The sequence below is a fragment of the Ochotona princeps genome, chromosome 5, assembly GCF_030435755.1.
Source record: "Ochotona princeps isolate mOchPri1 chromosome 5, mOchPri1.hap1, whole genome shotgun sequence".
NCBI classification, from domain to species: Eukaryota; Metazoa; Chordata; class Mammalia; order Lagomorpha; family Ochotonidae; genus Ochotona; species Ochotona princeps.
Genome location: NC_080836.1, coordinates 43,124,610 through 43,150,918, shown reverse-complemented (window position 1 = coordinate 43,150,918; position 26,309 = coordinate 43,124,610). Strand labels below are relative to the sequence as shown.

The 26,309-nt window shown below is 38.9% G+C and overlaps 1 protein-coding gene across 1 annotated transcript in view; it reads left to right on the top strand.

The window, feature by feature from the left end:
• Positions 1-26,309, top strand: part of DPP4 (dipeptidyl peptidase 4) — an 84,311-nt gene that overhangs the window by 55,194 nt on the left and 2,808 nt on the right. Inside the window, exons 14-24 of the mRNA XM_004577330.4 lie at positions 87-154; positions 1,100-1,153; positions 1,499-1,620; positions 3,318-3,365; positions 3,600-3,698; positions 6,312-6,381; positions 8,723-8,917; positions 11,569-11,623; positions 12,177-12,276; positions 15,498-15,562; positions 26,100-26,172. Of these exons, the coding sequence (XP_004577387.2) occupies positions 87-154; positions 1,100-1,153; positions 1,499-1,620; positions 3,318-3,365; positions 3,600-3,698; positions 6,312-6,381; positions 8,723-8,917; positions 11,569-11,623; positions 12,177-12,276; positions 15,498-15,562; positions 26,100-26,172 (949 nt within the window). The remainder of the gene's footprint in view (positions 1-86; positions 155-1,099; positions 1,154-1,498; positions 1,621-3,317; positions 3,366-3,599; positions 3,699-6,311; positions 6,382-8,722; positions 8,918-11,568; positions 11,624-12,176; positions 12,277-15,497; positions 15,563-26,099; positions 26,173-26,309) is intronic.

Here is a 26,309-nt window from a genome sequence, read left to right as displayed (position 1 = left end):
TATATATGTATATATATATAAAATTTAATATTCCATACAATTTTGATTAGAGGCAGCTTAATAAATCTATTTTTAAATTCCATCAGAACTGTACATTTATTACAAGAGGAACTTGGGAAGTTATTGGCATAGAAGCTCTCACCAGCGATTATCTGTGAGTATTTTAGTAATTGGTAAGATACAAATGTACTCATCGTAATCACGCCCTCTTTGCCCAGAAGTAGGCAAAAATTTTCCTGCAAATAAAGAGTAGTCTATTTGGAATATGTTCAATACTTTTTCTTTTTCAACATACGGAAGCCTTAATGATTTTCACATATGCTTAGCAGATTTGATACCATGCCATGAAGCAGCGCTACCTCTTGCTCTTACCTGTTTTACATTGCAAGAGCTACAGCTTCTTTTATATCATTGCTGTGGAATGCTGAACTAGCATTCTGGGGGTGTTTTGTTTCATTTCAACCGGGGCTGAATTTTTGGAAAGCTTGGAAAGGCAATTTTATCTCTCCATGTCTCTGACTTACACTGGGGTAGGTAAAGCTTTGCAGAGGCTGTCAAGTAACGTTAGTGAGTTGATAGAAAAGGTATTGTTGTTTTTATTGGAATTTTAGGTAGTTCTGTGGTCCTTTCTTGGTGACTTCCTGAGGAATTTTGCCACTGCGGGAAATAGTGTCTTGAAACTCTTATTTGAAAGTGGCTCTGCCACTCCAAGGATGTGAGGTCCTTATCAGCAAAGAGCTTGTATTGTAAAACAGAAACTATGCAAGGACAGATCAATGAGATCTTTATTTGAGGCTTGTTTTCTACTTATATTTTTCCTATGGAATACTCCTTTTGAATTTTTGTTTGTTACTCTGTTTAAGGAAGAAATCCTTATTTTCATTTTTTTTGATCTGTTAAGAAAATTTTCCAATGAAAACAAGATGGAGGAGAGTGGCAATTGGAGAGTGATGGGGCAGAAATGCCATCAGTAGAAGAAGGGCAACTGCTAACACCTGTGCCTGCTCACCCATTGGGGCTTGGTATTTGAGTTAGAAGAATGTGTCTGATGTTTTTAACAAACATAATTTTTATATATCTCATTTGTTTTTTTCCCCAGCTACTACATTAGTAATGAATATAAAGGAATGCCAGGAGGAAGAAATCTTTATAAGTAAGAATTCTATCCATGTTGGTTTGAGTTTTTCATTTGACAATTTCATTCTTTCTTTGGCTTGTGCTAATAATCAAATTGGGACTGTTGTTAAGCACTTTTATTCCCTTATAAATTAATATGCATGTCACACATAGAATGGCTTCATTCAATGTTTTGTAGTATTTCCAAACAATGGTAGATTTGATGTTATTAATTCATGTATTGATTTCACTTAAAAAAGAACACTTTTCAGGATTGCTTTGGCATGCTGGTACCTTTGAAAATAGAATATGGAATCATTCAGTTCCTTCCTTTCATTTTTTCCTTCCAGCCAGCACTTAATTCGCATTGTTGGTTTTACAGAATCCAAATTAACGACCACACAAAAGTGACATGCTTGAGTTGTGAGCTGAAACCAGAAAGGTGCCAGTACTATTCTGTGTCATTTTCTAAAGGTGCAAAGTATTATCAGCTGAGGTGTTCCGGTAAGTCTGAGCTGCTTGAGTGGGCAGACACCCCGCCCACACTCACTTCTCTGTTCCCTCCATACCATAGTTACTGGGCTTGATGGCCCCTTCCACTCACCAGCTCAGAAGCCCCTCCTGACCAATGCCCTCGCCCAGTCTCGCCACATAAAGATCCTCTTCTGGGTTCCGTGAGGGAAGCAGTCTGCTCTGCTCTGTTCTCTCCATTTGATCATATGGATTTCTAGTAATCACCTCAATCTCCTTCTCTCCATTTCCATTTACGTGAGAACCACCATTTCCTCCTCCCTCTCTCCATCTCAAATCAAGGGATTTGTCTGATTCTCTTGCCTTGCTTTAGACTGAACACACACACACACACACACACACACACACATACTTCCCTCATATGTAACAGCAGTTGTGTGTTACAGAATCACTTCCTGCTTATATACACACATATTTTGGTTTTCTTTAATTCTGGTTTTCTTTAAAATTATCACTTTATCCACCTGACCCTTTAACTACATGGATGGCATTCACTGCTCCATCTTTTGTTGCTATTGCTATTATTTAGTAGACATGAAGGAACCTGGGCAAAATGCAGAGTGAATGTGCAGGTCATGTAGTTAGTTGGGGACATACAGGTATTTAAGCATGAGCCTCTACTTCCCAAGCAATTTCTTTTGAATGCTGAGCTAACTTACTTCTCCAAATGAGAAAAAGAATCTCTATATTATGAAAATAAAGACAAATCACAAAAAATCAGTTTCCAAAAGGGCTAGGTGAATCTTTCCTCGCTAATACATGTCATTATTATTGTACATTTCTTTGTGGTTTTCACAATAGTTATTTTTAGTCACCATTCTGTGAGCATGTACTTTACACTAGGCACTGGGTTAAAAGCTCTGTATAACCTTGCTTCATCCTTCCATAAGACAGATTCTGTTATCCACAGAGACTGAAGCATAGATATGTTGTCCTGAGTACAGCGAATGAGCCAGGATTCAAACCCAAGTCTGCATATTGCCTTGACTGTCATTTCAATCACATATAAAATTAATAATATCATCCAAATTTATCAAAAGCTATATCACTCCCAGAGTAGCTTTTCTATACATTACCTTCCCACTCTGCAACTACCACAGTTGGGATAAATAGTGAAGATATGGGCTTGTGAGAAAAACACTTTTGCATGCCAGAAAGGAATTGCTTATCCAAGTCAGGCACTGCAGATGTGTGCCTGGCTCCCGGACTCTGTGGGACTGAGACAACAGAGAGGAGTCCTGCCCCTCCCCAGGTGGGGCTGGCTCCAGAGCTCTGCCCACAATGCTGGAAGGAGGGCAGGACTGGACAATGTGGCCATCCCAGGCTCTGGGATTGAGACTGGGGGAGGATAGCAACTCTCAGTACAGCCTACTGGTAAGGAAACGGGTTATAGAGATGATAATGCGTTCAAGACACCCAAGAGGGTAGAGCTTCACTTCCAAATTCTTTTTCCTGAGTCCTGTGCCTTTCCAGTGATCATTCTTAGACCCAAATCACAGTCATTTTAAAGAGAGAAAAAAAACAATTATTAAGTTTTATTAAGATTCTGTGATATTTATTTTGTGCTCCACCTAACCAAACTCATGACAAGTACTATCTTTGAAAAGTAATCCATGCTTTCCTTGTTAAATACTCACTGACAGCGTAACTTTCTCCGACTCTGTTAACAGGCCCTGGTCTGCCTCTTTATACTCTGCATAGCAGTGCGAATGATCAAGGTATTTTTCATTCTTCACTCTTGCTTTTAAGAAAGTGCATGTGAATAAGACCAACAGCTACTTAGCATCTGTGACTTTCTTTGACTTTTAGAGTCTTAACAGTGACTGAACACAAAATGTGTAATCTGGGTACATGTTGTCCGATCAGTGAATTATGTATTTGTGTTTTATTGTGTTGCATAATGCAAATGTTCACACTGTAACAAATTACTGCTGTTCTGTGTGTTTATTTAGAACTGAGAGTCCTGGAAGACAATTCAGCTTTGGATGAGATGCTGCAGGATATTCAGATGCCCTCAAAAACACTGGATTTCATCATTCTCAATGAAACAAGTAAGTTGGATTTCTGTTAGAATAGCACTTTTCATGACAGCATTAATGAAATATAATGTTATCTGAAAATATGCATTTTGTATTACACATGAATATAATTTAGGCTATTTTCACATGAGATGTTATGCCACAAGAATTGCCACTTTCATAGTTTTTAGATATTTAACTTTTGCTCTTAAAATGCAAAATCATTCTATGCAAAATTATTCTGCAACAGGAAAGATATTAGAGGAAAAATCATTATGACTAATTCAGTTCCTGTTAGTCCTTCTATTCTACTAGTAAGAAATAGCTGTGTATTTACCATAACAATATCTTAAACTAGTCCACTATTAATGCAGAAAGTAAAAATATCTGAGATAACTGTATAAAAATTGGAATTGGCTGAAAAATATCGACACTTCCTCCACCCATATTGAGCCTCACTCCTGACCTGAGAGTCAGAGATGACTATGAATAATGAATTTCTCTGTGCAGAAAATATCACTAATCAACAACTTACAGGGAAGTAGAGAATCCATCACAAATGATTTGCTCGAGATTTGTTACAAATTTAGAAGTATAAAAAATATTAACCTCATTAGGTATTAAATTAGTACTGAGAAGTATGAAGTATTTCTCAAGAACAGCTTAAAACATTCAAATTGAAAGGGCATGTCATTTACCTGGAACCTCGCTAATATGCATCCTGAAGTTTAGGGTGTGTCCAGATTGGCTTCAGTGTTTTAAATGAGCTTTGAGAGAAAGCCAGTATGTGTTGGTGGCTCTTGAGGAACACTTGAGAGGCAAGAGCCTTAGAATTTTTCAGAGATGATGTGGACAGACTGTGTAAAATCACAGCTACTTTAATTTCTGTTGATAAACAATGGGAAACTCTGAAGTCAGTGAAGTCACACAATTAGATGAGTAACTTGACAGGAATATAGGAAGGGGTTGTCAGGTATGGGGAAGTCCCACTGCAGCGTGAGGGGAGGGGTGTGTGTGTGTGTGTGTGTGTGTGTGTGTGTGTGCGCAGTTATCCTATTTTAATTATGTTAAAGAAAATGAAGACCTGATAAGGGGTGAGAGGGAGGGGACTGGGAAAGATGTGGCTCTGGAAACACTAAGAGCCTCCCCTCAAAAAAGACTGCACTTCTCTCTCTCTCTCTCTCTCTCTCTCTCTCTCTCTCTCTTTCAAGATTTACTTATTTATTTTTTATCAGGCAGGTTTACAGAAAAAAGGACTCAGAGAGTAAGCTCTTTGGTCCATTGGTTCACTCCTCTCAGTGGCCACAATATCCAGAGCTGAACTGATATGAAGCCAGGAACCGGGAGCTTCTTCCCATGCAGGCGTAGGGTCCTGGAGGCTTTGGGCCATCCTCCACAGCTTTCCCAGGCCACAAGCAGAGACCTGGATGGAAAGTGGAGCAACCAGGACATGAATCAGCAACCATATGGGATCCTGGCACCTGCAAAGCAAGGATTTAGCTACTGAGTCATTGTGCCAGGCCATCTTTTAAAAGGTGAAACTAAAACACCTTCTAACCAGCTACTACTATCTACCAACTATCTGCTATTTACTACTAAGCAAAGTAGTAGTACAACTACTATCAAGCAAAGCAGACATCATATAATGGTTGGTTATATTCATTAAAAATACCATGGTCATCTGATAGTTTCACATTCTGTTGAAATGATAACAGAGATTTCACTTCTGTTCTTTAGTGCATTTAAATAGAAGACATGAGAATAACCAGCAAAATTCAAATAGAGAATAAACCCATCTGCATAAAAAGAAGTATTTTTTTCATCTTTTTGCCTCAACTAAAATAATTGGAGTAAACAAACAAAAAGGAAAATAAATGTTAGCAACACCTCTAGCAGAACAAATGTATTTTTTCGCTTCTTTAAATCTATTGAAGCTAGAAATAATTGTATTAAAATCTGGGAAAAGTCTGTTTTATTTGAGACTGTATACTCTAGTTTTTCTTTAATTTGAGATGAAAGGACTTTTTTCATTTTTTCAGGGACAAATTTAATTAAACTGTGTAAAATCAAGCACAGAGAATTAAATTAATAAGACCATACAGAAGGTATGCGACAGTTTGCTCCGTATATACTCAACTTCATTCTGTGAAACACAACTGAAAATGGGAACTCAATTTTGTAGTATGGGATGGCAAAAAGAGTTACAAAAAATGTTATTAAATCAGAGTTTTAAAGTAGAGTTGAGGCCAACTAAAAATTCTAAATAGATTCAAGAAAATTCAAGAAGAGGAAAACATTTTGGAGAAAAATTTAGAGCATAAGCCATAAACAAACTAGATAAGTAGATCAGATGCCAAAGAACAGAATCACAAAACAAAACATCAGAAACTCTAAGATGCACTTTTATTTTTGACAGCACCAATGTGTTTAATGGATATGTTAGAAGGAACTTCATTGTTTAACATTAACTAGTATTTAACCTGAAATACAGTGCTTTTGTATCTTCAAATAATGTAAACCCAAGCAGTTTTTTTCTAAGTTTTTACTATTAAAACTCCAGATATAACTTCTCAACAAAAGAAATGAGGAATGAAATCTTGTGGTAATAATTGTTTTTAACACACTAATTAATTTTTGTTTTTTTAGAATTTTGGTATCAGATGATCTTGCCTCCCCATTTTGATAAATCCAAGAAATATCCTCTACTATTCGATGTGTAAGTATTCCAGAGGGAACAGTTTAGAAGTTAAACATCATATACAAATGTATTTTTATATATGTGTTCATTATAATTTGCTTAAAATGAAAGTAAAATGCATCTTTTTGCCCTGGTGGTATCTGACTGTTGATTCTTCCTTCTGTTTTGCAATCACACACCCCAACCTGTGCTCTCTGTCATCTTCCTAATAAAGCAGATACTCCTCTTGTGTCCAGTGGCATGTGGGATTCCTTTTGATTTGTTTCCATGAACTTCAATGGAATTCCAAAGATGCTCAAGTCCCCACTTTCATCCTTAGCTTGTGGACGTTTTAACAAGCAAGAAATGAGTACTAACAGCCTTCATGGTTCTGCTTCCTTCAGACGTGCCCCAGCAGCTCCCGTTAATTACCTTTGAGTCATGAGGACCTGAAGTCTCTCTTGTAGTTTCTGAAATACCACTGCCTAGTAGTTTCTGTTCTCTTTTTTGATGAGGAAAAGTGATATAGGAGAGTGTTCATTCTAATCTAGACTTGAGGGGCACAGGAAGTCCTACAATCACAAGTCTTAGAACAGTAAATGTGAGCTCCTGTGAATCCTGAATGCTGCAGCTTTGTAAAATAATGTTCATGAACTGTCAAGCGTGCACTTTACTCTAATCCCTTTAAAATTGCCCTTCTCTCACCTATCATGCCACAGTGACACACTTTTCCTCTCCTGGCTTGTGTTATTTCCCTTATTAAGTTAGATAAAACAAACCAACACGTATGCTAGGTGTTGCTGGGTGCCAGATGCCTCATATGCTTTGCCTTATTTTACTCAAATGACAAACCAGTGTGGTAACTTCTCTGGCCCATTATATGGGGCAAGGAATTGAAGCTAAGGGATGTGAAAAGTTGGAGGGGAAACACAGATAGTAGTGGCAGAAACAGCTTTATTCTACTATAGTCACAATTCCATGAAAACTAAACAAAAAAGCACAAAGGCAAAGACAAGAATTTTAAACTTCCAGATGTTACTATTTTATATTTCAGGAAACCTAATCTTGATGTAATGAAGTTTAATTCATTAGTGACACTGGTTGGTTTGGGTATTAATTTTAATGCTTAAAATGGATTCTTTAGACAAATGAGTGATCTTCTAAAAAAATTTTTTTGACTTTCAGTAAGTAATGATTAGACCTGACTTTTACTAAAACCAAAAGAAAAAAAAAATTAAAGTTTGCACCGTTTTCTAATCCATTACCTTCCTACTTCTTTCTTGAGAGGAGTAAATCTTTGTGCTGAATATTTAAAAATAAGAGTCTTGTTTAATCTTGAGGGTTAGATACCTGGATTCATGCCAAATATTAAGGCAAGTTATCACTCTAACAAATTTAATTTTGTGAAAGGATCAAGGTAGTTCATACGTTGTTGAAAATGCTTGCTTTCCCCTAACAAATGCATGAATACATTCTCCCTTTTATAGCTTAAATATTGCGGTTTATAGTTTTGAATGAAAATAAAACAATATTTTGTTTAAAACTAGTATTTTGTTTTTATTTTTGTTTTTTACTACCATTACATTAGTAAAGGTATGCAAGCAGGACTTATCCTGTGTGGGGAGCAGCGAGCAGACAAGGGGGAGAAATGGGAATGATCTATGTCCAGGAATCCTGAAGGGGCAAAGACAGCACATGGAAATGAGCTGCAGTGAGCTGGAGGGAGTTTCTCTTAGCAAACAGAAGCAAGGGAGCTTGATAGAAACTGCACACACAGCTAATGTTGGTAAATCATAGCTTATAAAACTGCAAGTACAAAGAAGTTAAGCTTGTTACTAGATAAATTACTGAATGTCAATATGATGTAATTCTTTCTCCATTGAAGTTTTACATAGTAGTCCATTCAGTGTTTGGTCCATTCCACAGTGATTCCTGCTGTGACAGTGTGAGTCACACTAGGCTACGTCCTCCAGGCAATGCAACACATTTGATGCAGTAGTCAGAGGACATTCCAATCTGGGAATTAAACTTGTAGTCTAGGAATTTTTGAGATCTTGGATGGAAAGATATATTCAAAACTGCATTCATAGTCATCATCATCTTTTTTTCCATTATGTTATTGCATTCTCAATTACAGGACTTCTCTCTGATTTCTGAAGAAAGTATTGGCTTCTGGAACCTGTGTGTAGTAACAGTCATTGAGGATACAACTGAAGGATCACTTTTAGAGAGCCTGATGTGGACTCCTCAATGGCTGACCTAATTTCAGGTTCACAATAGGAAAAAGATGCACGCTTCTTCTTCACAGGATGAAGATATGAAAGTATTTGTCATTTGATTCAAGAAAACCATCAGGGCTAACCATTTGGGTTTTTCACAGATACGCAGGTCCCTGCAGTCAAAAAGCAGATGCTATCTTCAGACTCAACTGGGCAACTTATCTTGCAAGCACAGAAAACATCATAGTAGCCAGTTTTGATGGCAGAGGAAGCGGTTACCAAGGAGATAAGATCATGCATGCAATCAACAAAAGACTGGGAACGCTTGAAGTTGAAGATCAAATTGAAGCAGCCAGGTGAGGGACTATGATATGAATTCAAAGGTCATTTGATTTTACTCCCCCCTCAAGCTATATTTTAAATTTTTCAAAAGAATTTAAAATTTCCTACAAGGAATTTTGCAATCTTTCATCTTTGTGTTAGGTTGTAAGTGAAGATATAGTGTTTGAATAAAAATGTATGTGATTACAGATTTGCATGAGGTTTGAAAAAAAGTATTTCATTTCCTCATTTTTTCTTTGTATGTGACTCTAGAAAGGGAACTGACATGTGTGACCACCTTCTAGGAACTGAGAATCAAAATTCATCAAACACAGAACTTGAAAATTTATGTTCCCCAAGTAAGCATCTGGCTAAATAAGCAAGCCCAGCTTTTACCACCAAGGAACTACAGTGGAGCTCAGTGTGCATGTTATGGGTAGGAGTGTCAACTACAAGACTCTAGGGGTGGATCCTGGAGTCTGGATGAGGGGTGACTCTAGTATTTTGGGGAAGCTGTGGGTTACAACCATCATGGGTCAGAAATAGAGGGGTCTCATTTAGTATGAGCCACAACTCATTCTTGTACAGCCCACTTATGGGGCTATTAATAGAGGGAATCTGGTGTAAGAAAGATGCTGATCACTGCAATAGCATATGATATGAGGGTGGCTGTTTTTACCTTCAGGTGTTGTCAAAACTGTTCAGTCCTTGGAGGAGATTTTTACCCCATATTACAAAAAAGAGCTGAGACTTAAAACATTTGTTGAGATTAACTGGAGTTTGAATCTAGTTTTCCAGCTTTCACATGCACTTATTTTTAGTTGAGAAGTGGGAAATGTGATCTTTGAGTTTTCAACTGCATGGGTAGAAACAAACATGTGAGTGTTTAAATAATATGAAACAATAGCCTAAGAAACGGAGAGAGTTCCATGACTAATTAATTAGATGGTTATAGAAAATGTCTTTACTACCAATGAAACAATTACATATACCTTGACAATTTGAAACTAGAATTTTTACCTTTGCCTAGACCGACAATGCTGTGATAAATAGCAGAATATTAAACTTATAACTGTTACAAAAAAAACTATTCCACTGTAATAATATGGAGGAAAATGCTGGGAGGGGAATAAGGGCAGGGAGGAGGGAATTTCAGTTGGCACAAAACTTTATCATGAAAGTGATAACAATTAAATGATTTTTAAAAATGCTTTCAAGGAATGGAACAACTAAAGAAAGAGAACAAAAGATGACAATTTATCAACTATTCCTGGGTGGGTGAAATTCTGATACCAAAGTTAACGATTAACTATTAAAAAAGAAATTTAGATTAGAAAGAGCATAATTCTGTTCAAGAAAGAAGTTTTGCCATTTTAAATAAATTTTTATTTATACAATCTGGTCTTCTGTAAGAAAGCTCATAGTTTTCATGGCATATCAGATCTGACCTGCAGAAGTCCTAAAATTATGGAATTGAGGCTCCACAAAATATGAATCCAGTCATGAAGGTAACGATACAGATTATGCTTATACAGTCGAGCAACATTTCAGTAACCACCAAGAACTATACACAACAGCAGAGCTGAATCTGACAGAGACACAGTTTGAGTAAAAGAAGCCAGACGTAAAAGCATACATCCTGCCTGATGTGATTTATATAATGTTCAAAACCAAGCACAAATACAGGTGTGATTTTTATGGAATCCTATAAAAGAAAAAGATTTCTTCTTGTTCCTTTGCAAACAGGAAAATGACATAGAAACCTATGAGATGGTGCACAGGGCAGGGTTTCCAGGATACATTCACTTTGTAAAAGTTTATCTGTTGTACACATTTTGTATTGTGTATTCTTCCATTTGAAAACGTTTACGGAAGATGATGAGCTGAAAATAATTTTTTCGAATACTGCTTAACTCAGCAGCTTAAAACATATTTCATCAGTTAAAAACACAAAAGGATGGTTTTCTCATCTATAATACTAGGAAGTTAAACATTCCACTTGCTATTTTTAAGTCAGAAAATCTTCTCTTGATGTAAGGCTAAGATGAAGAAATAAATACATAAAAGATCTTTCTCAGTTATTTACCTGAACTTTGTTCTTAACATAGTTTATGCAAAAAAGTCATAATCCATCAAACACAAAAAAATCTGCCCTCTGTTTGATGCTGCTGAGCTACCTAATCAACACCCAGTCTGAGAAATATTGTTTAGACAACGGTGTGCAAGCACCATTGGGGGTCCCTCTAAGCCCTACCCAGATGTTCTTTGCCCTTATCTTCCTCCATTACAGGAACAGACTCTTCAAACTAGAAAACATCTGGAGATATTTAAATTCAGTTATAAAGAAAAGTGCATCATCTGGGCTGCAAATTTTTATATAAAGCTGTAAAAAATACTGGCAGGATTTGTTTCCTATGAATCTCTCTCACACAAATACGTATACACACACACACACACTCACATATGCACACTTTTAATGGACACTGACCAATAAAAAATAAACCTTGGTTCTTAACTTACAATGACAGACATTTGTGTAGGATGTTTTTGATTGTTGAAAGCAATCTTAATTTCTATGAGAATGAAGTAGAGAACAAATGGTGGTAGGCTTTCACAGTTATTCGGTTACCTTAATTTTCTCTACACAGTGCAATAGTGATTTGTGGGCTTCTTCCATTTGTTTTAGACAATTTTCAAAAATGGGATTTGTGGACAGCGAACGGATTGCCATTTGGGGCTGGGTGAGTAGTTATTGGATTGATGAATCTATGTGTTTCTCAGTGAGTACAGTCTAGAACCTGCCAATTTCTGATCTCTTTGGAAATACTTGGTGAAAATCCTGTCTATCAACTCCTGGATCTCTGGGCAGTATAAACTTGGAGCCTCTATGTACTGGGCTGACACTTTTGTTAGTTATGATCTGAAGGGGAGAGGAAGAAGAGAGGGAGAAAAGCAGAGGAAAGAGGAAAGAGAGTGAGGGGGTTATTTTCTCATGAATCAGTCTGTCAATGTTTTGTGCTTATTTTTCTTCCTTTAACTGATACTGCATATTCACCAGGGTCAGCAAATTTTCCATGCTTTTCCCCCTACTTCTATCAAGAGAAGGAAACAAGCCTGTGAAAGTGTCATCTTTAGATACTGTCCAATTAAGGCCAATTTAAGCCTTCTATATCATGATTTCTTTCTCTAAAGAGGCACAGTATATAAAGATGTGAGAAATGTGGAAACTACGACTCACTTACCATATGTCCTTATTCTTTTACCTCAATAAAAATAACTGTTTCCATTCCTTAGTCATACGGAGGGTATGTAACCTCAATGGTCTTGGGATCAGGAAGTGGCGTGTTCAAGTGTGGAATAGCTGTGGCACCTGTATCGCGGTGGGAGTACTACGGTATGTAATTGCTCTCAGGTACAAAGCAACACTGTGCAGTGACCTCACCATTTGGGTAGCAAAGCCATTATGTTTTGAATTCCAATGCTTCCCCACTGAATAATAGGCTGATTTATCTTACGAGGTTCTTTATGGTTGTCTGGCCTAAGATCATCTCCTTTATTCTGTCATAGTGCAAGGCTAGGTGGTGTTGTGTATCATCTATGCAATTAGTTTCTTTACAAATTTTACCTTCAAGTCTCAAAGCTATTGTTACATTTTTGCAGAGAAACTCTTCCTTATATTCAACTCTGGTTTTTGGATTTCACATATTAGCAAAATAACAGAAGTATGTATGTCTTTCCCTTTGAATAAAGGTCAAATATAAGAAAGGCTTTAAATGGAAAGAGGAAAGTTGAGATAGGGGAATTTCCTTGGGGTTTTGAATTTTTTTCCGCTGACTCTTAGTAACTGACAGATACCCTAGAACATTTTCTTCATTGTTGAGAGTATATTGTACAATACATCATACATAAGATCTGCAGTTCCAAAGTGGGAAGAAATAAGTAGTAGAAAACCAAATAAGAGGGAAAAGTCAAAGATGCTAAAGAGAGGAATTATTTTCCTATACTTTTTACCCCACCTCAAGTCTTATGTGGAATAAATACAGAGGCATTATGAATGTGTTTATTGAACATTTAAACTCTCATTTAAGGTCTCTCCAATCACACTAAGGCAATGTAAAAATATATTTCTGTTTTTCTGTTAAAAAAAAAAAAAAAGGAAAAACCCTTGGTGGACATTGCTTCCCTTTGACCTGCAAACAATGGATTTGTTTTCGTGCAGTACGCTTTTACTTAGTGGTAATTGTTCTGTTGTTTTTGGAGACCTCTGGTGGTCAACAAAATAATTCAAATAGTCTCCGCGAGTTTAAAAACCCTAAGAGAACTTCATTAAATATAAATGGACCAACATATATTGTAGGAATTTCCTGAACTTTACATGCATGTGTGTGTGAATCTAGAGTTTTACTCAAAGATTGGACTTAAGGAATACGTAAACAATATTTCAAAGTGTATTTCTAAAAGTTTAAAATAGCCTAATGCACTAACACCCATTTTTTAAAGCATTTTTTATATTTCTATTTATTTTTATTTGAAAACAAGATCTACAGAGAGAAGGAGAGACAGAGAGCTCTTCCACCTACTGGTTTATTCCCCAAATGGCCACAATATGCAGAGCTGATCTGATTCCAAGAGTCAGGAGCTTCCTCTGGCTCCCCCATGTAGGTGCAGGGGCCCAAGCAGTTGAATCGTCCTCTGATGTTTTCCCAGTCTGAAATCAGGGAGCTGGGAAGTGAAACATCCAGGACTAGAATCTGAACTAATATGGGACATTGTACCTGCAGGTATTAAGTAGCTGCGCCAGCCTCTATAATAATATTTATAATATAGTTTCACATGTATATTTATATTTATATAAATTTATATATATACATATATAATGTTATTATCTTAGATAATTTTTAGGAGGCGGGTATTATGTTCTAAACAGAAATGAGGTCTTGCCACAGTTTGGAAAATATTTTACTCTTGAAAACAATTTTTCCATGGTGGGCATTCTATATAACAATTAAGGTAGCAGCTAAAAAAACCATTGGAGTGCCTGGGTTTGATAACACAGCTCTGCATTTCATTTGCCTGATAATGCTTGCTTCCTGAGAAGTGAAAGTGATGACTCAAGCAATTGGATTCCTGCCACCCCTATGGGAGGCCTGATTTGAGTTCTCAGCTCCCACCTTCAGCCATTCCCCATCTTGGCCATAGTAGGGTTTCCAATCAGCCAATCACAGCTGTCTCTTTTTCCTATCTATCCTTCTGTCTCTTCAAATCAGTAAAATAAATAAATAAATGTTTAAGGAAGAAATACAACTATAGCAAAAAACCTATATAGTACAAAGGTAACATATGATTATTATTTACTGTAGTTTGGTCACTTCAGGAGACAGTTTTCAATCTAGTTATTTCAGAGTTCTAAAGTTACAGCAGAATTTGGCAACACAATTTTTCTTAACCAACATTTAAAGGCAAATATACGTAATGTGTGATCTTTTTATTGGGCAAAATATGTTTAATTATTCATAATAACTATACAAATTATGTAATCTATTTTCCCAACATATCTGTAGATGGAAGTATTTGTGTCACTTTGGCCAACCAAATATTAATATGCTTCACAGTTAATATGTTCAGTATACAAAACTGAGAGTTTTGTACAAAGCAAGAGAAAACAATCATTAAGCTTGCATTATGATGGAATAGCTGAACCAATGTGGCAGCTTTAATTCTTTCTTCTCTATAACCTGCTAAAAATAATAAAATAAATTCTGGGGAAGCTGCTAATAATTGATCATTTCTTTTTTTTTTTTTAAAGATTTATTCACTTGATTACAGTCAGATATACAGAGAGGAGGAGAGACAGAGAGGAAGATCTTCCATCCGATGTTTTCACTCCCCAAGTGAGCCGCAACGGCCGATGCACGCCGATCCAAAGCCGGGAACCAGGAACCTCTTCCAGGTCTCCCACGCGGGTGCAGGGTCCCAAGGCTTTGGGCCGTCCTCCACTGCCTTCCCAGGCCACAAGCAGGGAGCTGGATGGGAAGCGGAGCTGCCGGGATTAGAACCGGCACCCATATGGGATCCGGGGTGTTCGAGGCGAGGACTTTAGCCTCTAGGCCACGCCGCCGGGCCCATAACTGATCATTTCTTAAGAGCCACCAAGAGTAAAAAGACTGTCATAAATTAGGGTATATATTTGTGTCAGGATAAAAAAAAAATTATGGCCATGGAGGTATGACTGACTTCCTCAAAAGGTTATTTAAGGGGGTCATAAAAATAAGGTGATTACTCCAACCACTTATTGTTTCTCAGGTGATTTTCCAGCCAGTGAATTATTGATCCAGTCTTAAATAATCTTATTGGTTATCCCTCTAGCCCCATATAAGGGTTGAGTATCAGTGAGTTAGGGTTGAGTACAGAAGGATAGTCAGCTGAGCAGGGGGCTGGGAACCAGTGTCTATCTTTCATTAACAAGCCAAACCTGGAGAATTACTTCAGAGAGTGACACTGGACGCCCACTCCTGACTTAAGATACAGGAAAATAAATAAAAGAACCAATAAGAGAAAAATAACTTGTCACTGTATGCATTAAGCTTTTATCTTTTTTTTTTTTTCTCATTACAGATTCAATATACACAGAACGGTATATGGGCCTCCCAACTCCTGAAGACAACCTTGATCATTACAGGGTAAGAGATCAGGAACTGTACCCGTTATATTGCCTATGTAAAAGTGGTTTAAGGACTTTTTTTTACTTCTTTTTGTAAAGGTTTATTTATTTTTATTCCAAAGTCAGATATACAGAAATGAGGAGAGACAGAGAGAAAGATCTTCCGTGTGATGATTCACTCCCCAAGTGACCACCACAGCCGGTACTGCGCCGATCCAAAGCCAGGACCCTGGAACCTCCTCCAGGTCTCCCATGAGGGTGCAGGGTCCCATGGTTTTGGGCCGTCCTCTCCTGCTTTCCCAGGCCACAAGCAGGGAGCTGAATGGGAAGTGGAGCTGCCGGGATTAGAACCGGCGCCCCTATGGGATCCCAGTGTGTTCAAGGTGAGAACTCTAGCTGTTAGACCACTGCGCCAGGCCCTCAGATGTTCTTTGTATCTGTGGGGAGTTGTTCAGGATCCTCATGGGTTCAATAGGCCACACATACTCAAACCACTTATTAAAAATAGCTATGTATTTGTAAATAATCTGTGTACATGTTCTTGTATCCTTTTAAAAAATAATTACATATGGGACTAGTGTTGTGGCATAGTAGGCTAAGCTTCTGCTTGTGGAACCACCATCCCATACTGGTACCAGTTTAAGTTCTGGCTGCTTCACTTCATCTCCAGCTCCCTGCTTGTGGTCAGAGAAAGCAGTGGTCTGAAGGTTTAAGGACCTTTTTAAAATGTATCTATTCTAGAAAATATATATATTTTTGATTTCCAATGAAATTCTTTTTTTAAAAGATTTATTTATTTTTATTTGGAAAGTCAGATATACAGAGAGGAGGTGAGACAGAGAAAAATATCTTCTGTCCGATGATTCACTCCCCAAGCAGCCGCAACGGCTGGAGCTGAGCCAATCTGAAATCAGGAGCCTCTTCCAGGTCTGCCATGTGGGTTCAGAGTCCCAAAGCTTTGGACTGTCCTCGACTGCATTCCCAGGCTACAAGCAGGGAACTGGATGGGAAGCAGGTTGGTGGGATTAGAACCGGCAACCATATGGGATCCCGGGCACATTCAAGGTGAGGACTTTAACAGCTACGCTATTGCACCTGACCCGAAATTCTTTTTTAAGAAAAGAAATAACACAGGTGGTTTAGAAATTCTCCAATAGCTTTCCCTACCCTATTCTGCATAATTACAGTCTTTATCGTATGCTATATAGGTCACAATATGCATTCGTTTGGAAATACAAAGCAACACCAGATAATTACTTTAATTATAAAAATTTCAGTTTAGAAAACATGTCACATTCAACATATTCCTCTAGAGCCCAGAAGACTTGCTAAATCTTTATGTATTAAAATTTCTTAGAAGATGATCATAATTAAGTTTTATTTACAAGCTGATAATATTTCTACTCATAGCCAAATGAGTAGTTTTCTGTGCAAGATTTGAGTAAAGCAGGTTAGAGGTAGATGCAATTGGGCAGGACCCTGAACAGCCCTGATTACAAATTACTGGAGGCTAATTGCCTGATCGTGAGATCAGCAGACAGGTTGCTCCTCACAAGAACTGTGGTGTTTGGAATATGGTCTGTGTGCAGCCATTGTTGACAGTCCCCATGAGCTAATGTGGCCACCACAGCAAGCCAGAGCATGTTCTTTGGTGCCACCATGGAGTAACTGGAAGTGTTAATCCAAGTACTGTAGTAGGAACAACTCTCTGTGCTATAACTGTCTTCCTAAAATGGTGATAAGGTAAATCATCTTTGATGTAACGATCTCCAAAGGATGCTAACAACGTTTTCCCAGATGGTGAATTTAAAAAAAATGCAGTAAGAATAATTTAAGAGCACAATTTCTCCTCATCTGTGTCCCATCTCACAGTTCATGACTTTTGCATTAATACACTGCACATTTTGGTAAGATGCCTCATTGTTACTGAGCGTTCTGAAACCATCTGATCAAACACAGTATACTTTTGCAGAAGTGCAGATGAGTTAGTTTTACCTGTTACTGCTAGCTTAATAGCAAAATGTACGTGTGTGTGTGTGTGTGTGTGTGTGTGTGCATATGTGCACTTATCTGTGTGGGTATGTGACTATATTTCCATTAGTTCCTGAATGTCTCTTTCTATTTCTGTTTTACAATCAAGGAGGAAATTTATTAATCTGTAAAGGGAGATAGTCAATTCATCTTTCCCTACAAAGCAGCCCCATAATCAAGTTGACCCCATTTCTGCTAATGATCTCATATGATACATTGGATTCAATTCCTCCATCCTTTCTCCTTATCTCATAAGCTGTTGTAGAAGCCTTCTCTGTCTTCATAAACTCACTGCTGCTGCTATGTGACCTATTTCCTTATCTAAGTTGCCCAATTTGCCTCTTAGCTTGTATTTCCAACACTACTTTCTGCACAGAACAAAGAGATTAATCCATACAGGACACTTTCATGGTGATTTCCTGGGTATTCAACTGAGTTTTGTCCTCAGTCTTCAGCCAGGTTCTCCACACCCTTCTTACAAGGGCCTCGTTTATTTGAAAAGCTCACTATGAACAATGTTAGTTCCCATGCTGTGCCTTTATTTTCTGATGCCTTTGCCAAGAGGATTAGTCCCCCCCACCTCAACCTGCATTTGCACTGCCCTCTGGTGGATTAATATCCTCCTTTGAATTCCTAATATTCTGTTTCTTAATCTTTTTTTAATATCCTAACATAAACTAATAGTTATTTTATACTGAATTTTCACCTCTACAGTGTTATTAGTTGTTTAGGCTTTCTTGAATATTGTACTCTTTGGCTTTCTCTGTCTAAAATGCAAACCTTAAAACCTTCTCCGATTTACTGGAAGGGAAATATTGTATATGAGTTACAGTTTATTATCACTTCCGTCACATTACAATTGGATTTTTTTGTTGTTGTTAGTGACCTAAATTTGGCTGCTGAAAGCTCCTTCAGGTATGCCAATGAGTTAAATGCTGCTGAAGCCCCAGAGGTGAACTCCATAGAATCCATATGCCTGAGTGAACATGCTGGATGATGAGTCAACATTTCATTTACAAAATCCTGTTCTAAAGAGCCCTAGGACCCAAAAGTAGAGGGTCACGTTTGAACCTAATATCTAAGGAAGTCTATGGCAGCTGCACAATTTCCACCTAGAACATCAGACAGCCACGTGGCTCCTCTTCATCAAAACTCCCTATTAAATTAGCAGGGAATGAACACTTTTAATCTGCCTTTCAGCCTGTGTTGCTATCCAGTCTTTCCTGGAGGTTCTTTCACACAATGAGCCTCCACTTCCCCAGCTCTACCCCACCCATGGCAGTGGCCACTTCCATCTCTCCCCTTAGGTGTTTGCTGCACGAGGTAGTCATGTAAATAGAAGTCACTTCCTACTGCCAATGGCAACACACGCATACTGGGTGCACAAAGTCACTCTTTCACTTCACTGCACAGATGGCTCCCGAGGACTGTTTAATCCTTCCACGCCAGGAGTCGGGTTTTCCTGGCACAAAATGCATTGCTGGCAATGGACACATTCAAACTGCCAGTACCAGGGAGCTAAAGGTTCCCAATGTGTTACTCAGAGGAATTGTTCGGGAGGGTGACAGTTAAGGTGGGCAGGAGAAAGTGAGGCAAATGCATAAGTCAGTTGTCTCCACTGCGGTAAGTTGCTTCCTCTGTACGTGGAGAACTGAATCTAAGTGCCTATTTTTGGTGCACAGCAGGCTTTAGAATAAAGCTGCCCTCCTTTGTTTTTTAAATGAGCCTGTGCTTTTGTCTCTGGCAAGAAGAATACATACAAAGATGCTATTTTCCTCCAAGGCCCCAGCTGCCCCTCTGGACCCCATCTTTTACTTTTTCTACTAGGTTATTTCTCTCTCTCTCTCTTTCTCTCTCTCTCTCTCTCTCTCTCTCTCTCTCTCTCTCATTCTCTCTCTGTTACTTTCTCGGTCTCTCTTTTTTCCTTCTCTTTGAAAAGACAAAGAAGTGCACAACTCTATGCATTTCAATAGGTCAGAGAAAAGATCTTGAAAAGGATTACAGTTTAATCTGGCCAGTGACTCTTTTTCAGTACATTAGGGTTTGGAATTCCCAAAGTTAAGTAAGATCCTGTTCTTACAGCCTACTGAAAAAAAAAAGTAGTCTTAAATAAAACTCAAATAAGAAAAAAGGTCTCATTTTTAGGTCACTGATAACCTGCATTTGCAGAAATTATGATAAATTCACATCACCAGGAGAAGCACATCTTTTGAAATAAAGGATCCTACTCACCACTTAGGAAAAGGGACTAGAGAAAGCATTTGTGTATGTGAAAAGTGGGGATATTACTGTACTTGGTTGTTCAGCTTGCGTCCTGCTGAAAGCCAGTCTGCTGCATTTGCTAAGGCATGCACTTAGGCACAGCGTCCAACCTGAGGGAGTGTCCTTCTGTTCTTTACAAGCTGCCATATAGATTAGGTCTTACAAGCAATAAGACCATAAGATTCTTTTTGGTGATAATCACTCACCCACTGCCAAGATGCAAGGCACGAGAGCTTCGAAAGATACCAGAAAATCAGAGGAAACAAGACCATTATCTCCCTAAACCTTAAAAAGCTGGTCCCAAAGTTTGAAATTGGGAATCGAGCATATGATTGAGTGACAAATCTGAGCTAGTGGGCACTGTAGTGTGACTCCAGGGAAACAGCTTGCCTGCAACAAGTGTAGTCCAGAGGACAGAACTGGTGGCAAAGGAATCAGATACCCAAGGGAACACCAAACAACTGACAGAAACTAGTGAACAACAGGTGGGACTACACCTTAAGCAGTGGGTGCCAGACTGGAATCAAGGACTCTCTTGTGTGGTCAATCACAGATCTTTCCCTCAAACCTGAAACATAAAATTTGACAAGCGGTAGATTCTGATTCACCCATTCAATATATCTTTCTAAATGTATTTTCACTCTTCCCAAGTTTACTGTTTATGGTGAAAAAAACCCACAATTTTTTTGGAGGAACATAAAAAGGAGTAGGCAATGAAATATAAGATTAAATATGACAAAGTAGCCAATATGTATGAAAATGACTAATGGTTGCCAAAGTGTGGCTGTTTATCCCCAGAAAGCAATACCTTGGAAGTAGGTAGGGAGAGAAATAGGAACCGTCATGAAGTTAGGGTTTCATCCTCTTAGACATCTCTCAATCACAGAAAATCTAGTTTATTTATTTCCCTCATTTTTCATTCATGTGTTAAGTGTCTGTATGGCCAGAGTGTTCTTTATAAGAATCAGTTCTGCACAAAATCATCTATGATAAGCATTCTATGTCCATTATGTTGACTTAGAAACTGAGGCCAAAAATGTTACGCAACAATTTAGGGCTAGGAAAGCGAGAAGGCATTAACCAAAGATTTGAGGAAGATGATGAGGAAGAACAGGAGAGATCTCTGTGGGCTACGGAAGAGGAAGAGGCATGGGGGATAAGTGAGTTGCAAGCAGAGGGATTTTTCTGGGAACTGTGAAACAGGGCCAATGAAGTGAGGCATAACACAGAAAAAGGGCCAAATTGTGGTTAATAAAGCAGGACCCAGGATAAGGGGCAGAGGGTAGAGTAGATTTATGAGTAACACGCAGAGAAGTGTTAAGATCAAGGGCAAGAAAAATGAGGCTCAAGTCCTGAGCCTTGTTGCCAAGAGGAGAGGGCAGCCTGGAACACACAGAAGGGACTGATTTAACTTGTAGAGGAGATTTATTTTGCATTTTGCTCAAAATTTGATAGGCTTTTGGCAAGTGTATGAAACAGTCATAGATTTGGCAGTCTTCTGCTAGCAGATTTGAAATGTTCAATCCTTAAGAACTGCTGCATCGTTAGGTTATGCAAAACAGGGTGCAATTTTGTAAATATGCCATCTTGTACTGATTTGACATTTGTTCTATTATCCCAGAATATGCCAAAAGGAGAGAGACCTTCAGATTTAAGCCAAACCTTAACTTGTTTGTTGAGTGCTGATAAAATGTTGACTGCTGTGTGATCTTTAAAGAAGCCAGTGTTGCTTGGTGAGGCCTGAGGTAGAGCCCCCTCTCTGGGGTTGATGGTAGCTCTTCCCTTGGCAGCTCCTGGGTACAGTTGTTTGAAAAATATAGACAAGTAAAACATCTGATACTGTGGACTGAATTCATTTTTCCTACCCATTTTCTGTGGCCTCTGTGTGGCATTAGTGTGGCTTCCCAAAATGACATCATTTACTATTATTTACTTGGGCAGCGTTAGTTGAAAGAATAATAATAATTTATAGAAAAAGCTAGAAAACCTAAGATAACATCTCATTGAAGTGTTGGGCTGCTGTCTCTGAGACAGAGCAACTTCCGCTCTTTCCATAAAAGCATTGGAAGTAGTAAGGAACGATGGGCTGTGATACCAAGTGGAATAGAATCTGATGGTCAGGGACAGTAAAGGCTTGAGAAAAGTCACCTCTCTGGACCACAATTTCCTCAACTGGATAATAGAGCTAATCAGACCTGCTTCCTAGAGGTATTGAAATGACTACACATGATGACCGTGACCAACATGAATTAAGCTTCTGAGACGCAACAGCTGCCACCACGGTTATCTTCAGGAAGCAACTGTCCTTATGGTTTCTCTATGGAACAAGGTTGGCTTAAAAATTGTTCTACCTTCTGTTTCTCTCAGTACTTCCCCACTCTCATCAGCTCCCTCTTTTATGTCAAAAATACAAAGATTTATTTGTTGGAAGGTAACTGAGGAACCAGCATGATCCAACGAGGAGCTACAGATGGTTCTTCTCAGGGATTGAAGGAAAAGCTCCTCACAGGGATGCTGTGGAATCGGCACTGCCACTGGACCGATTCTTCCCACTTCTCTTTGCCAGACTGTTGCTGGCAGCGGGGCTCTCCGGAAGTTTCTAGCCTCCCAAACATGCCAACTGCACCACCATTGCATCTTTGCCCATTTATCACTCTGAGCTTCCTTTTCAGGAGTCGGTGATAGACTATTCGGCTTCTAACTTAGTCATCCATTTCTTTTTTTATTTTCGTTTCCATGGTTAGGCAAGAGGGGGGTTATCCTGTTTCGGTGGGCTAAAATAGTGCCATTATTTTTTTTTCTGATCACTAATCATTTAATTCATACATCTCTTTGACTAGCAAAGTACACAGACCGTGGACTGTAGAGACCTTTAGTTGAGAAACCAGGAGGCTCAGTTTGGCAAAGAGTGATCCATGCCTCCAGAAGCAAGGTGACATGGCTCCGTGTTTTTGTGGGAGAGAAACATGCCAAGCAGCCCAAGAGCCCTGCAGTGGGTACGTGCCTCCTGGCTGCCTGTCTCCCTGTCACAGAGGACTCCCTCTGCAGGTTTCACCCAGTGAGCAAGGGAAGAGCACCTTCGAAATGGCACACTTCTCCTGCAGTTGCAGGGGAAGCTTTTGTTTTATTTTTCTCTTGCTGCATTAAAGTATTTGTCTTTCTTTCTTTGTAGTGTAATATTGTTAATGTAAAACAATTTGCATCATGACACTTTTATCACAGTTTTCGTCTTTTTCTCAGTATGTTGCATTTCTCACCATGTCTAGTTCATCACAGCTACAGTGTGTACATCACAACATTTATCTTAGGCTCAGGGTTTTACTTGTTTATAAAAATTGTCTTCTTTCAGCCTGTATTCACTCCATTTAAGAAAAAAAAAGGCAGCCAGAAACTGTTTTGGTCCAAACTCCAGTAGTTATCACATTCCTTGCTAACTGTCCTGCGTATTTATATGCCTCCTAACTATTACTCTATGTTTCAATGACATTTCTCAGTTTCATGGCTCAGAGAGGTTGTCGGAGCAGCTTTTGCTGTTCAAGCTGCCAAGGCAGGCAGGCCATGAGGCTTTTGGGAGTGATATGAGGTGACACACTTGTATATTTGGGTCAGGTCTGCGTCAAGGTTGACTGCCTTCCACAAGCAAGAAGCCAAGTTTAATTTGGGGGAAACAAGGTGGGAGGGAGTCAGGACAGGCTGGGAGCACAACAAGCAGAAAGACTCATGGAAGAGGACTCTGATAGGAGGAGCCATGTTGACCTGAGAATGAGAATATTGATTGTCCGTGTTGATACCCACGTGTCAGTCTCTCCTGTCTCCAGCCTGGAATGGTGCATGTCAGGATCTTTATTTGGACGCTTTCTTCTCTGAAGGGAAAATGATCACCCACGGTTGTATCACTGCATGAGGCTGGGCACCACCTTCAGAGTCTGAATATGAGCCTCCCAGATCTCCCAGCTCCTTCAGAATGAGAAGTCACACTATCTCAGGAACCAGAGTGTCCCCTAGCATTGTGTACTTCCAAGTCCAGGATGGTTAATTAATGTTTTATTGCACACTCTACCTTTGCGGGGGGGCACCTAGTAAGCCACTTGGAATGTTAGTAGTGATGCAGTGCAACCTAGACATCAGAAGGGATTTTGGTATCAAACTCTGTGCAGCTCTGACACTTCTACAGAAATATCCTGATACAGGTTACTTACCTTCTGAATCTCAGTGTCTCCAGCCATGAAGCAGGCTTAGTACAGAGCAATGTCACACAGATGTGAGAATGTCATACAATGATGTTTTTATAAAGCCTTCATGAGTCTTAGCGCAGTGATAGGCACACAGTTAATATGAAAGCATATTAGTTACTGTTACAAGTGGCATAATGTATGGGTTGAAAGTAGCCATAAGCTGTCTCCGTAAATCTCAAAATGAATATATTTTATTCTGCTTGCTACACATGTTTCCACTTGCCTCTGTAAAACTGGGACCAAATGTAGTGGGCAATAGCAGTGCCTAATCATTTCTTTCACTTACTCATCTAACTTAAAAATAATCTGTATTCAAGTAGAGTACTAATAGAGTACTAATAGAGTAATGCATGATACAGAAAAATCCCTTTTGCATGGATCTTACTGCATGATGGGATGCAAACAAATACATATTGATGGTGAAGGAATGGAATGGATGGATGGGTGGATGTACTCATACATAAATGGACTCATCTGGGACATTTCACCAGATGAAAAGCTTCTCAAAATTGTGACTTTTAATGAGCCCTAGGTGTTTATTGTGAAAATTCCTAAGTAAATCCTCAGTTCTGTTCAGAAATAGATATGGTCGGGCTAGAGGAAAACAGAAGCAGCCTGAATAGGAGCCTCCCTGGACACAGCAGTCCGTGTGCATCCACAGAAACATTTTGGATGATTGTGTCCTTAGAATTGTAGCTGGAAAATCTTTTTTTGCTGAAACAGTGTGCCACAGACTTCTCACATTAGCATCAGAAATGTAACCTTGCACAACACCACTGCTGTATCTTGAGATTCTTATGTGGATGAGGCAGGAAGAGGAGTCATGTTATTCCTATTTTACAGAACCAAGGCTCACAGTGTAGGACTCCAGTTGTGCAGCTCATTGACACTGAAGTTGGGACTGAAATGCAAATGCCTCATCCCCTTACTAGCAGGCCATAAAAGTACCCATAAAAGATGATCAACTGGTGTATTAGTTGTAAGTAAAGTGGAAAATTGCAAACTTTAATTATCATAAAGCCAACTTCAATTTGTGAAGATCCTAATTTTAACCTGTAGACAGGCTGCTGTGCCCTTCCTGTCCCATCTGTTACAAGACAAAAACTGCTGGTGCTAACCCTTTCTAAGGCACTAGCTACAATGACTGCGTGATATTTTTACTTTCACCCCAACTTTATAAAAATTCTCAAATAAATATCAAATGGTCAGTTCTGTTTTCAAAGTGTTTTTTCATCCAAGTTCCTTGCTCCTTGTACTAGAAGCCCTATCTGACATAGGCCCAAAACAGTCTCCCAAAAGCTGATCTCTCCACTATTTTTTAGTCTACTTCCTTGGCTGGTTGGGGAATGATGAGATCCAACAGCAGCATGTCCTCCAATGTACAGAATGAGGCAGCCAGTAACCTACTGATTTTCTAAGACCATTCTTGATCTTTTTCACCCTTTCCCCTTCCCATATGTTATATTTGTCTAGGTTTTAAACATCTGTTTCTAAAGAAGTAATATTTGCTTTTACATTCAGAGCCTAGCAATGTGGACCAAAGTTCACATGACATATTGCAGAGGATGTTTAGTTGCAAATGCTATGTACAGGCTCTTCGAAATGTAGCATGTATGGCACCATGTGACACATGGTTGCCATGGTAATACACTTTTTGGCTGAACTACAACAGAAGCCCATGGAACATACATTGCTAATATGAGACTCTGCCCTGTGCTAATGCATAGGACACAGCCAATCTCAGCTCTGGGTCTCAAGGGTTTCTGTATGCAGCCTGGGTGGCAGGTGCCTTCTTCCTGAATGTGCAGGGAAGATGTGGCATCCTCCCTTTCCAATCCTGCCTCCCAGGCACAGGGCATGCTGTGCATTCTGCCATGCATGGAGACAGCATTTGCTTGAATATCGGTTTGCTATATTTTGTATCAAAGGGGGCCCCAGCTGAAAACATTTTATTTTGTAAACTGAAGTGAAAAATCAGTTTATGGCAGATCCTTTTTTGAATAATGACATTCTTTTTCCCAATTCCAGAATTCAACAGTCATGAGCAGAGCTGAAAATTTTAAACAAGTTGAGTACCTCCTTATTCATGGAACAGCAGATGGTGAGTTTCAGTTAATTAGACTTTTTAGTATCACAGACAGGTTTGCAATTTCACTACTGACAAAACAAAAGCATGAGGGGCAAGACTGTTACATTTACTTCAATAAAACAGTGTTGCTTTCCACAACTCACTTGTCT